Below are 12,974 nucleotides of genomic sequence, written 5' to 3'. Positions count from 1 at the left end.
TGATATTGAATACATAAAAGGTAAAACTAACTTTCTTCCTGATTATCTTAGCAAGGATGGAGCTGGAACAATTAAGGACGAAAGTCCAAATACTTGAGATAAAAGTTTCCTATTTAGAAACACAAATTCAAAATATCCAAGATAGCCTTCGAGGCAAAAATATAACCTTTGAAGCAGAAGTTACTTGTACCAAGTCTAGAATCCCTTCGCAGGGACTTGTGAATAATAGCGCTCTCCCGAGAATAAAGGGAAAGAAAAGAAGGTAATAAGAACTCTTTTACAGGGAAAACTTGAACCTATTACTGGTAATAAAGATATTCAAGATATCAAAAAAGAAGGTAGCTCTTCACAGAGTCAAACTCAATCTAAACTTTCTATTGAAAGGCTAGATCCAAAAGATATTGTCAAGATATGCCATGAAACAAAAATTCCCAGAAAAGATAATCATGAAGAAGTAACACTCTTTATTATTATTTTTAATATTTTATCAGATTGGCATCTGGAGATTGGAAAATGGATGAAAACTCTCCATTATTCAAAATACAACAAGATAAATTTTTATCCAGGAGCACCAGCCAACTGGGTTCGAAATTGTTTTGAGATAGGAAATATACTTTGTATATATCCTAGCAAAGATCTCATTAGGAAAGCTGTTAAAAAAATATATTGAAGTCGTCAAAACAACGAATATATATATCAGATTTCATTCAGCAACCATGGAATGGGATCCCGTTCTTGAATATATGCATCCATTGTTCCATGTGATAAAAATGGGACTTACAAATCAACATTTTTTACCAACCAATCAAAAAGTTGTTAAAAATGGATATCAAGATATTCTAAATATGATGCCCTACAAAAGAGCAAAAGGGTACAAAGAGATATTTGAACATGTAACTCAGATAATTACTGAGAAAGAAAAAATATGGGTTTATCCATCTGAAGATCATATTATCTATTCCAATGCAATGATGGCTACCAAAGAAGAAGATATTTGTTATCTCAACCATTTATTATCTGCAATTATTTCCAACCAAGTGCATGGATCAGAAGATATGACTAAAGAACTATGCAAATTACTCTGAAATTATAGTGATCACCATTGTGAATACTGTGTAGTTGAAGATATGAGCCAAGCATCTCTTAATAGTGAAGAATTCCCTTCAGAATTGATTCGAAAATGAAATGGTGACAAAAGTAGCCCTTTATCACTACTTTAATAAAGAAATTTATTAAAGAAAAACTGTGGTTACTAAAAGACAGAAGATAATATAAGAAAAGTCTCTATAATTGTGACTACCCAATTGTTACAAGTGGCAGACAAACTCAAAAAATAAGGTATCTAATTTCAAAAGGAGAGGTCCACTAGCAAGAAGATAAGGGAAAAATTCGGTGGAGATAAGATGGTCTAGCTACCTAACAAAGAAAAGTGAAAAACACCTGTCAAGAAAAGATTTCCAAAGGCTTCTATAAAAGGAGGTAAGGAGGAAGAAGGAAGATATCTTGAACTAACTTATCTCTAAAACACTTAGATGAAACACATCTTAGATAGATCTTTCGTAATCTGTATACACCACTTGTATTCAGAAAAATATTAGATAGCTTGAAAATAGTAAAGCGTGTAATAAGGTAATCACTTATGGAGTTCTAAACTTCATAAGGTGAGTACTAAATGTATGTAAATATAATTTGTAAGCATGTACAATTTCAGTTTATGAATATCAAAGTAAAGATTGTTATGTTCAACAAAGCTTTCATAAAAGGATTTCGTTAAATTTCTCATGATTTATCAGCAGTACAGATAGAGATTTTAAAAGATTTTCAAAACTTTGATTTTGAATGGATGTTAGCCATGCCAAGGTACCCGTCTTGATGAATGGTTTAGGGGAAAAAGGCAGTTTTCTAACAAAAATTTGTAATACCTTTTGTGTGAGTTATCTTTTAAAATTTCGCTCCAAGTAAGAATTTATTCTGAAAAGAGTTTGGATAGAGGTGAAAACAGAGACTCTGGATACTGTGAGATAGCGTCTGTGGCAACACGGCTAGTTCTCTAGAGTGAAAAATGCAACCTTAATTGAAAAACCTTTTGCGGAAGCAGTTGTGGACCAAAATGATTTCAAAAACATTTTAAATCTTTACTTGATTCAGAAGATTGATTAAGTACATGCAAAGCATCTATAAGAGTATACTGGAGGGAAAGCATGTTTATTTTCACTTGATTACTGTAAGTTATTTACTTATTTTTACATGCTCATGTTTTAATTATTCTGATGAACAATTTATAAGCATCCACATCCACTAATGATAATAATCTCATATTATTTTTAGATGAAAAAGATGTTTTGTTTTTACTTAAATTAGACGAAAAATCTGATGATATATTTCCTGTTGGGAAATAAAAAATTGAAAAAATATATAGAGATATAGATTATAATTGTAGAAATAATATAAGATTTGATTCTGTAGAAACTAATAGAGAAATAAGAAAGGTAGAAGATATCATAACCAAACATAGAAATATACAAGAAGAAATTTCAGAAGGATTAGTTCCAGGATATATAACCAAGAAAGGCCAACCTATAATCTTTGAAGAATTATCCAGATACAAAGAATATTTAAAGGTGTTCGAAAGATTAAAAAATATAGATATAGGTCCTGATTGATAAAACTTTAAAGATATAATATACATCTTGTAAATAACTTTAGTAAGGGCAAAATAGTATTTTTAACAAAAGAGACCATTGTGAAAAATAGGAAGAATTTTCCGACCTCCGTAAAAATTACCCCTTTTTAAACCCGGTCAAAACATCCTTGATTTTTTCTTCAATTAGTGTCAATCATTAGTGTCAATCAAAGTGTACAATTTGTGTGAACACTATTGCTTAATCCTATACCTAATCCCACTTTCCCTTATACTGACTAGTCCTCACGAATCCTCACCAAAACAGGTATGTACTTGTCACTCTCTCTTTAAACCCTATCAAAACACTCTTGATTTTTCCTTCAATTTATTGTTATTGATGTAAATTCCATTGAATGTATTGTTACAAGAAAAAGTAAGGAAAAAAAAGAAGAAGTCTTTCTTGCATTTTGTTAATTCCAAAATCTGATTTAGATATGAAATTTTAGTGTAGTTCCCTTTTTCATTTTTTGTGCATGGTCTATAAAGTTTCAACAATTATTTCGTGTTTTCTTGAACTCGTAGAACATTGGATTGGATTTCCAGTAACAATGGAAGTGGAATCGACTAACAACAACAAAATCTGGAATGTGGGTCTCTTACTAGTGGCCACTCTGTTGGCGGCAAAACTGATTTCAGCATTAATAATGCCCAGATCCAAGAAACGACTACCGCCGGTAGTTAATTCTTGGCCGGTTCTCGGTGGGCTGCTGCGATTCTTGAAGGGGCCAGTGGTGATGCTGAGGGAGGAATACCCAAAGCTTGGTAGCGTGTTCACTCTGAAATTACTGAACAAGAATATCACTTTCTTGATTGGTCCAGAAGTATCGGCGCATTTCTTCAAGGCGCCGGAGTCCGATCTCAGCCAGCAGGAGGTGTACCAATTCAATGTGCCCACCTTTGGACCTGGGGTAGTGTTTGATGTGGATTATTCCATTAGGCAGGAACAATTCAGGTTTTTCACTGAGGCCCTGAGAGTTAATAAACTCAAAGGTTATGTGGACCAGATGGTCATGGAAGCTGAGGTATTCTCAATTATTCTTCATTTAATTCTACTTTTATCAACTCTTTGAATGCATGTGGAAAGGTACTGAGTTTGTATATATGAAGATCTGGAATGATGCATCTAAATTCTGAATATCATGCTTTTTACTTACTGTCAAAGTTGAGATCAAACCTGCTGCTGATGATCAGAAAAAGTTGCACATTAACAAAATGCAATGCATTTAAGCTTGTTTTTGTCGCAAATTGTCTTCACTACATATTCTCATGTAGAGAAACACATCCCTAAGAGGAAAAAGAAAGCTTAGATATAATGATCTACTCCAATATACACATACATTCGGTTGCAATTATCCGATTGTCAATTTTCAAAGAATAATCTAAGTTTTGTTCTCTTGATACATCTTAAGTTTTTTGTTCTTGAATATGTATTTCTTCGAAATTATTACCCCGATTATAATATCACAATAGCTTCTTTTGACTTCTTACTGTGATTTTTCTGGCATTTCAATGCAATTACCAGTGATTCAACATAGATTCTACAACTTGAAACTAAGATTTTTGTTCAATTTCTCATGGAGTTCTGATTCTGAGTGGAAATAGGTATTTTTATTTCTCCAGTGAAATATGCGTATGGTCCTAGAATTTCACTTATTTAATGCAATCTGTTGAGAAGGGTTGGACTTTTAAGGTGCTTATGATATTTGGGTATCTGATTGAAGTCCAATTATAGGCATTCCTTCCTTCCAACAAATTAAATTCTTCATTATTAATAGATTCTTTGTTTAGTCTCTCAGTATTTTTTTATGGATATATGGTACTTGAGTGGTTCGGTCGAGCACATAGGCCTCTTAATACATTCTACCCTTAAAACAAATTAAATTCTTCATTATTATTTGATTATTTTGAGAATTCCGTTCTTTGGTTAATCTTTCAGCATTTTTCTGTGGGATAGATGGTACTTGAGTGATTCGGTCGAGCAATCTTGTTAGCTTACTTACAGAAGAAAATGGTTGAGAGAGAAGGTGGGGGTGGGCTTTGCTGATCACATTAAGGCCGTGTTTGACAACCATTAAAGCAAAACGCTTCTTTTCTCAAACTTATTTTCAACAACACATTCTCACAATAAATATTTTGCACATAAACCCAAGATTTTTTATACTTTTTAACCATATATTCTCCAAAAAATCACTATTCCAAAACTCACTTTCCCCAAAGCCTCTTTCTAATGGTTGTTAAAAAAGGGGTTAAGAATGGTTTGCACGCCAGCCAGTAGCTCAACTATTACCTTGTAAGGAATCTGCAAATAGTTGTCGTGTGATGTAGAATACCGCGACAAATCACTATACTCATTTTCTTGGATCCTATGAGCTGATAAGCTGTCAAATGGCACCCACAGCCCACATCCTAGTTGCCAATTCCCTCTTCCTCGGGACTTTAACATGTGACTACCTGTACAACATAACCACTGGGTGAACTCCTAATATCTCATATATGTCCCTGTAGTTTCTATGAAGAAATAGTATTATGGTTTAATCTGATGTTTCTGATTTAATTACCTTTTAAATTACTTATTTTGTTGAAATGTTAAAGAGTAACATATTCTCCATTTGTTATAATTTGTGCAGGAGTACTTCTCCAAATGGGGAAACTGTGGTGAAGTGGACTTAAAGTACGAATTGGAGCATCTAATCATACTGACAGCCAGCAGATGTCTGTTAGGTGAAGAGGTTCGCAATAAGCTCTTTGACGATGTTTCTGCTCTTTTCCATGACCTTGACAACGGAATGCTTCCCATCAGTGTGATATTTCCGTACCTGCCCATCCCAGCACACCGTCGTCGTGATCAAGCTCGCAAAAGACTTGCTCAAATTTTTACCAACATCATAGCTTCTCGTAAACAAACTGGCAAGACAGAGAATGATATGCTACAATGTTTCATAGAATCCAAGTACAAAGATGGACGCCAAACAACTGAGTCAGAAGTCACCGGCCTGCTCATTGCTGCTCTTTTTGCTGGCCAGCACACAAGTTCCATTACTTCCACCTGGACGGGGGCATATCTCCTCTGCAACCCAACATACATGTCAGCGGTGTTAGAGGAGCAGAAGAATTTGACACAAAAGCATGGAAACAAGGTCGACCATGATATTTTGTCGGAGATGGAAGTCCTTCATCGATGCATAAAAGAAGCTCTGAGACTCCACCCTCCTTTGATAATGCTTCTGCGTAGCTCACATTCAGATTTCAGCGTGAAAACTCAGGAAGGCGTAGAATACGACATTCCCAAGGGACATATTGTGGCCGCATCACCTGCTTTTGCAAATCGACTCCCACACATTTACAAAAATCCAGATAAATATGACCCTGATAGGTTTGCTCCTAGTAGAGATGAGGACAAGGTGGCTGGGGCTTTCTCCTATATATCCTTTGGTGGTGGAAGACATGGTTGCCTAGGAGAGCCATTTGCATATCTGCAAATAAAAGCAATCTGGAGCCATTTGGTAAGGAATTTTGAGATGGAGCTGATTTCACCTTTTCCAGAGATCGACTGGAATGCCATGGTTGTGGGTGTTAAAGGAAAAGTCATGGTGCGGTACAAGCGCCGAGAGCTTCCCCTTAACTAATTAAATAACTCTGCTAAAAGATCCCTATAGCTGGTCAGCTGGTTTGCCCTTGTGTAGTTTAAATTTTCTTCTCTTAGATGTGCTGAATTCTGTCATTGCTCCTTTATCATCGGTCCTCTCTAAGGTTTTGGACTTCTTGCTACATGAAGACTATCTTAGCTAATAATTTAATCTGTTTATGTTTAGTAATCATGTTTGTGAACCAGGCTTTTATGAATGATAATCAGTTTACTTGATTGCAATTATAACGATGATTGATAATTCAGTTGTATCATTAATCATTGCTTTATCTAAAATTGAAATGTGTGCCCATTGTTAGGAATTTGGCAACTATCAAGGATTAAGGAGCATTATACGTCCTTGGCCATTGGTTCAGTGACAGGGGAAAGGAAATGTACGTAAGACATCCCTTGGTTGGTCAACCATAAATCCGATAATGTGGAAAGAATTAAGGGTTTATGTGATTGCAAGAATCAAATGTGAGTGAAAAGAAAATGAATTTTAGAAAATTAAATTGCTTAGAGCTTGTTTTATTGAAAATGTCAATTAAATGTTTTTGATTGATATAATTTTTCACCTGAAAAATGTTTAAATTTTGGATCTTTTGACATTCCTTTAGTTTTGTTTTTTATGAAAATTGTCAATTAAAGTGATAGAATTTGTTATAATTGTAAATAGAATTTGTTTCCATTGCAAAATAATAATAATAATAATAATAATAATAATAAATAAATAATAATAAAAAGAAGAAGAAGAAGATGGAAAACTCAATTCTCACCAAAACCAAAGGAATTGATCTTCTTTAAAAAGCAAGAAAATAGGTCACATGGGGTGGGGGGGTAGGGTAGAAAAACAATTCCATGGAAAATTTTGGTCATTAAATGACACATTTTCCATTTTCCATGGAAAATGGAGGGTATCAAACAGGCCCTAAAAGAATTTCAGCGGAATGCTGTGTTCGTATTTTTCAAATATGAACAATTTAACAATTTGACATCACAATCTCTCAACAATGAAGAAAGGAAAACGTACACAAATTGTATTAATCTGTCACCATCGGAAAAACAATAATTGACAATTGCAAGTAATGAAGATTTAAGTTCAACTTGAGACGATTTAACAATAATTGACAATTGCAAGTAATGAAGATTTAAGTTCAACTTGAGACGATTTTCAGGAGTTCAATATCGAACAAGAGAGTTTTGTCGATCAATCCTTGGTTTCTCAGAACAAAATCCAAGGCTCTTTGACCCTATGCAAACTCAAATAAGAACATTTTCAGTATAAAAGGATAATGTTTAAATCAAATAACTGTATGGAGTATGAGGAGTACCGAAAATGTTGTTGGCCTGGGACCTTTCTTGTTGAAGTCATTCTCAGGATATCCCAATTCTGGGGGAACTACGATCCTGCATTATGCCAGAAAAATGTAAAGTAGTGTATGTAGATTCACTATGTCACAGTTAGATATTCCATCTTGGATCCTGATTCTATAGTCCATTCTCCATTGACACCGAGCCAAATAAATAAATTATTGCAACCAATATATATTTTAGACACTTTATTGTCAAGATCACTAATATCCAAAAATTTTAGCATGGTTTCTTAAGAAACATCCACCAAGCTATGTGATAAAGCAAAAATGCAACTTGGTAAGACAAATAATTCTACCAAAACAATTGGAAGACATATATAGAATGAAATAACATCTGCATCTCAAACAACTATACTCGATACAACTTATTCCCATTTGCTTTGCAATCAGACCTTGCAAACTCAAGACCCTCTCAGAGGTTAAATTGGAGAAAATCCACTTATTTTGTGAGAAAAGTTGTATAAAGTGTAGAAGGGAATGTGATTTATATTTAAATTTATTTTAGGTTCTTTTCTTAGGGTGGGGTTGAAAGGAAGGTTGAGTGAGATAGCACCTTCTGATTCCTCCAAGAGCCATGCCTGATACAGCTTCCTCAAATGCAGGGATGACCTGAAGATTCCAACAAATCAAGAATACCAACATAAACCTTTCTAAACGTACAAATTACATTTCAGTAACAGTCAATGCCCTATCTATGTTGCACCAGAGATAATGAGGCCAAGACAAAGAAATAATTATAAAACAGAGACTAGTTTACTTTTTATGGAAGCTGAATATCTCATTCTTGTAGTTTTGGAAAACAACTTAGAAGCAATTTCCAACTGAAAGTCAAATTTGTCATTTATTCTAAATTACTACTTGATATGTATTTGATGTCAACAGTATGTCTTCAAATCTCAACTATATCTTTTTAATGCATCATGGTACAAGAAACGAATTATATATTTTTAAACGAATGAAGAAAAGTATGAATTTATGGACCACAAGTGCAAAAGAGCAACCTGCAAGGATGAATTGCTGGAGCAGAACAAACACAGTAAAAATCCAATCCTACCAGAACTGCCGTGATAATTCAAATCTTAGTGATGATTCATTTCTCACCTCTTGTGATCCTAATCTGAATTTGAAGAAGTCTTTATCATCCCCCTGCATATCAATAAAAAGCAATAAATAGGTCAAACATAGAATTGCATTCTCTATACAACATGGATAAAAGGGATTACCTCAAAAGATCCACCCTTTGTCTTGTTTCGAGCTTCAAATATGCGGCCATAATATCCTATAGTATAGCCATCCCAATCAACCTAAAATGCATTCAATGCATGGAACTAAGTCAAAAAATTTCTGAACCGGTACATAATATGTGTAAAATAAAGATAACTCCACTCTCTCTTATCAGTGCAATGTTCAATGACCACTCCTTTCCCTAAGAATAATTTTCACAGTCCACTAACTCATACAAAAACCTCAAATTATGAACCAACTATGCTAAATGTAGCAACTGGAATCATATCAGATGAATTCCCAGATGGTCAGAGAATTATAAATTAACAATGATTCTAATTGGATTAGGTTAATATGAGGGGATCATTTATCCTCTGTGAAATGAAGTCATAAACAATCTGCTAGTATGATAATCAAGAAGAAACCCTTCAAGACTTCTCCAAATTACTTAATACATCCTCTCCGTTATAGCATACATTTGATTTTAAAAGTTGGTAATTGTAAACACAAAAATTGCTCGATTATAAAACCTATTGTATGCATAATGTTAGGCTTACCACTACTGTCTCTCCAATTTTTGGAGAGGGGCCATTTCCTGCTCGCAAGTCCTGCACTCCTTGCAAATTTGGAGTTAGAACTCAATGATATGAAGAAGGAAGAAATAAAAGAAAATTCCACAGGTATGCTTCCAAACAGGTGAACCTTATACTGGAGACCTGAATTTGTTTCTATATAATCAGGATACCGCATCTTTGTCTTGCCATAATCCTTTCCCCTCAATGCCGGCACTGTATGCTCAAACAGTGAGCTGACAGTTAGTCTTCAAATCTACTATGCTGCACATAATATTAAGATAATTATTCAAAGAACATAAATCTTTTATCAGGTCCACCGTCATAAGAATAAAATATGTAAAAAGTAAATTACAAAAAGAACTTGGAACAAGGCATCCAGATATTTAGACCATTCAACCTGCTTCTCTACATTAGTTCGTGAAATATTCAATTTTCTCACTTATTTTAGTATTTCTGCTGATTAACCCCCCACCCCCGTTTCTTCTCTTTGTTTGGTAGTAGAGTATATCAACTCTCTTATGGCTTTTAAAACCTTATTGAATGCCCCTATCCATCAACTTGGTCTGCCTAGATGCTATTTCTACATAAAGAAATCCTACATTAAAAAAAATAATAATAAATAAAAAAAATAGTGTCCAAGAAACTTAACAGGAATAGAGTAATAGAAATAGGGTAATTGACAAGGATTCGAAAAATACCAATAATTTGGTTATTTATTAACCATAGACACTGAGTAGGAACGCAAAATATTGGTGAAGTTCAATAAAACATGTTATTTCACATCTAATAGAACAAAATAATTGATAATACGGAATGGTTTAGTTGCATATACTCAATGTGCTTAATATATTATCAAGAATATTAATTTGCATACTATCTTAGTAGTAAATTTGTTGTGGATTTCTCCACCTCAAGTCCTCAATATGATCCTTACTATATCAATAGAGAATGCTACAATTTAATGCACAAATCTTGCAAGAAATTCTAAACAGCAGTGAAGGGAACTTCTTGTATAGAGGCACTCTACATGGCCCTAAGGAGCTAGTGCAACAAAAAAACATGAATCGCAGATTCCTGCACTCAGTATTTCCTTGCTTCCGAAGAGAAAATCAGACAAGGAGAAGGTGGAAGGCATTAACAGGAAACTGGTTAAAAAAAGAGAAGCAATGGAAATTACTATCAGCGAATTCAGGTGCAGAAGAAGCTTCACTCCTTCGAGAATTGAAATTTTCCACAGCTAAGAATGCAATAGACGACATTACAACTTGTCTTCTATCAATTAGGGGGCTCTGCTCCAATCTTCCACCTGCCTCTTCAATAAGGCAACAAAATAAAATGAACTCCCAATAGTAATCAATAACGAAAACTTATGGAAGATTGAAGAAGAAAAGAGACCCATACTAACCAAATGAGGTTGATGGGTCTATGGAACTTCCACAAATAATACGTAGACATGAAGATGAAGGAGAAGGAGGACAAACGGCAACAGGGTTTGATGATAAACGTTTAGGAAACGATCCAACGGCTGAAATTGACGCCATAAACATTCACAGAGACAGAAAAAGGTTTCTAATCCATTGAAATGAAGGGGGTATTAGCAGAACAGTGATACATTCTTGGAAAGATATCATCCTCATATTTTGTTTAACTCGCTGTCCCAGTCCTAACCTTTCATTTTCATGCTCGTCTTTTTCTTCTCATTTTGCTGTACAGTAAAACTGATAAATGAATGTTTGATTTAATAATCAAATTCTTCTAACTTGAGCCAATGTATTAAATTAATAACTTCGTTATTTTAGATCCTTTAACACCAACGAATATATAAAGTAATAATTACTTAAATTCAGTTCGTACTAATACAAATTAACAAAATCTTAATTTAACAAATTCTTTTCAATTCAACTCTTTTAATTTGACCGTAAAAACTATGTTACATGTGTACATGAAATAATTTAAACGAACAATCTTCCAATATATTAAACTTTGAATTCAATACATTAACATTAATATTTTCTCTTTAATGTATGTATGTGTTTGCCTTTTGTGTGCTTACAGATTAAGACCCGTTTGAGCCCTATTTTTGAAAAAATTATATTCTTAAATAGTGTTTTGATATTATTTTAATAACACATTTATCAATAAAATAGTATTATATGTAAATTCAAAACTTTTACTTATTTTTTAACCACATATTTTTCATCGATATAATATTCAAAAATTCATTCTTATAAAAAGAATGGGGCTCAAACCAAGGTTAAATTTTTCACCATATTCATTTTTTTTTTAATTTTCCTACATGTATTATGGTAAAATATAATAATACAACTTGTGAAAATAAAAATTACTCTATAAATTAAGAAATATTCATTAACCGATAAATTAAAGAAAAATTGCAGCAATGGTTCTTAACCTTTTAGTTTTTTACAGACTTTACCCTAATCTTCATTTTGTGCCAATGAAGTTTCCTAACCTTTCATAAATATGCACGTGAGATTCATATGGACGGAAACCGTCCAAAACATGGTCAGCTGACTAGGAAAATTCTTTGAACTATTTGGCATCTGCTACCGCGACGATTTTATTGAATGTTAATACCTTTTTGTACGGTGTTTTGGATGGTTTTATTAGATGTTGATTCCTTAATTTTCCTAGCCAACTCACTGTGTTTTGGATGGTCTTCGTCCAAATAGACCTCAGGTGCATATTTATGAAAGGTTAGGAACCTTCGTTGACACAAAATAAAAATTAGGGTAAAATTTGCAAAAAATGAAAAGATTATGGACCACTGCTGCAATTTTCCCATAAACTAATAACCCCTCAAAAATTATAATTTTTCTCAGACCCAACATTATTATTTTATAGATGTTTCACTGCAGTTTTTTTCCCTCTCTCTTTTGAACACATTCTATTCCCTTATTTTTTCTGTAAGGATGATGCTTACATGTATATTAAAATGTCAATAACAGTGTTCACCCCCTCACATGGAAGGTGATCCATTTCTAATAAAATATAATTTATTCGAAATAGATCTCCCATACAAGAGAGTTGAACATCGTTATGAACATCGTATTATGTATGAATAGCATATTCCTCTACGCAATAAGGTATAGCCACTCTAAGCATCACTATAATTGGATCATCCCATTCATGATCCGTCCGCAATGGGACTGAACTTGAACTAACAAATAATTGATTTGGCTCAGTAGTCGATAGTCTCGTCTTGAAAATCAGCAACATAGAAATCTCTCTCCTTATTCTGGCTCATTGAATATCGTTGTTTCTATTGATTTTGCTACATGGATTTCATCCTGCAATGGCTTCGGGTTTGACGCATCGTTCACTCATGGGAAGAAGGCTCATTCATAGCATTCACTTGTTGGGTTCGGTAGGCTTTTTTCACTCTGATGAAATATTTCAATTATTATTATTATTTTTGGTAACATACGAGGACAAGTAGACAAATCTGAATCTGATTTCAATGTCAAACAAAG

At 33.7% G+C, this 12,974-nt stretch overlaps 2 protein-coding genes across 5 annotated transcripts; one reads left to right on the top strand and one right to left on the bottom strand.

The window, feature by feature from the left end:
- The first annotated feature begins 2,838 nt into the window (after positions 1-2,838).
- On the top strand, positions 2,839-6,565 carry LOC111406212 (sterol 14-demethylase-like). Of its 2 annotated transcripts, XM_023035496.1 has the most exons (3): positions 2,839-2,948; positions 3,206-3,705; positions 5,311-6,565. In XM_023035496.1, exons 2-3 carry the CDS (start codon positions 3,232-3,234, stop codon positions 6,307-6,309), a joined length of 1,473 nt encoding a protein of 490 aa, XP_022891264.1. In that variant the 5' UTR covers positions 2,839-2,948; positions 3,206-3,231; the 3' UTR covers positions 6,310-6,565. The 2 variants fall into 2 exon arrangements, with proteins under 2 accessions (XP_022891264.1, XP_022891263.1); XM_023035495.1 differs by lacking the exon at positions 2,839-2,948 and having other exon boundaries at positions 2,965-3,705.
- A 675-nt stretch (positions 6,566-7,240) lies between these two features.
- LOC111406211 (peptidyl-prolyl cis-trans isomerase FKBP19, chloroplastic) lies at positions 7,241-11,104 on the bottom strand. 3 transcript variants are annotated; one of them, XM_023035493.1, is made up of 10 exons: positions 10,889-11,103; positions 10,661-10,795; positions 9,611-9,696; positions 9,466-9,516; positions 8,908-8,988; positions 8,786-8,830; positions 8,238-8,293; positions 7,643-7,718; positions 7,481-7,561; positions 7,241-7,425 (listed from the first exon to the last, which is right to left on the bottom strand). In XM_023035493.1, exons 1-10 carry the CDS (start codon positions 11,028-11,030, stop codon positions 7,411-7,413), a joined length of 768 nt encoding a protein of 255 aa, XP_022891261.1. In that variant the 5' UTR covers positions 11,031-11,103; the 3' UTR covers positions 7,241-7,410. The 3 variants fall into 3 exon arrangements, with proteins under 3 accessions (XP_022891261.1, XP_022891262.1, XP_022891260.1); XM_023035494.1 differs by having other exon boundaries at positions 7,241-7,561; positions 10,661-10,789; positions 10,889-11,104; XM_023035492.1 differs by having other exon boundaries at positions 7,241-7,561; positions 10,889-11,102.
- Between the last annotated feature and the right edge of the window lie 1,870 nt (positions 11,105-12,974).

Source organism: Olea europaea, chromosome 12, assembly GCF_002742605.1.
Source record: "Olea europaea var. sylvestris chromosome 12, O_europaea_v1, whole genome shotgun sequence".
Classification (NCBI taxonomy): Eukaryota; Viridiplantae; Streptophyta; class Magnoliopsida; order Lamiales; family Oleaceae; genus Olea; species Olea europaea.
The sequence above is the reverse complement of the archived record's forward strand: the minus strand, read 5'-3'. Positions and strand labels throughout refer to the sequence as shown.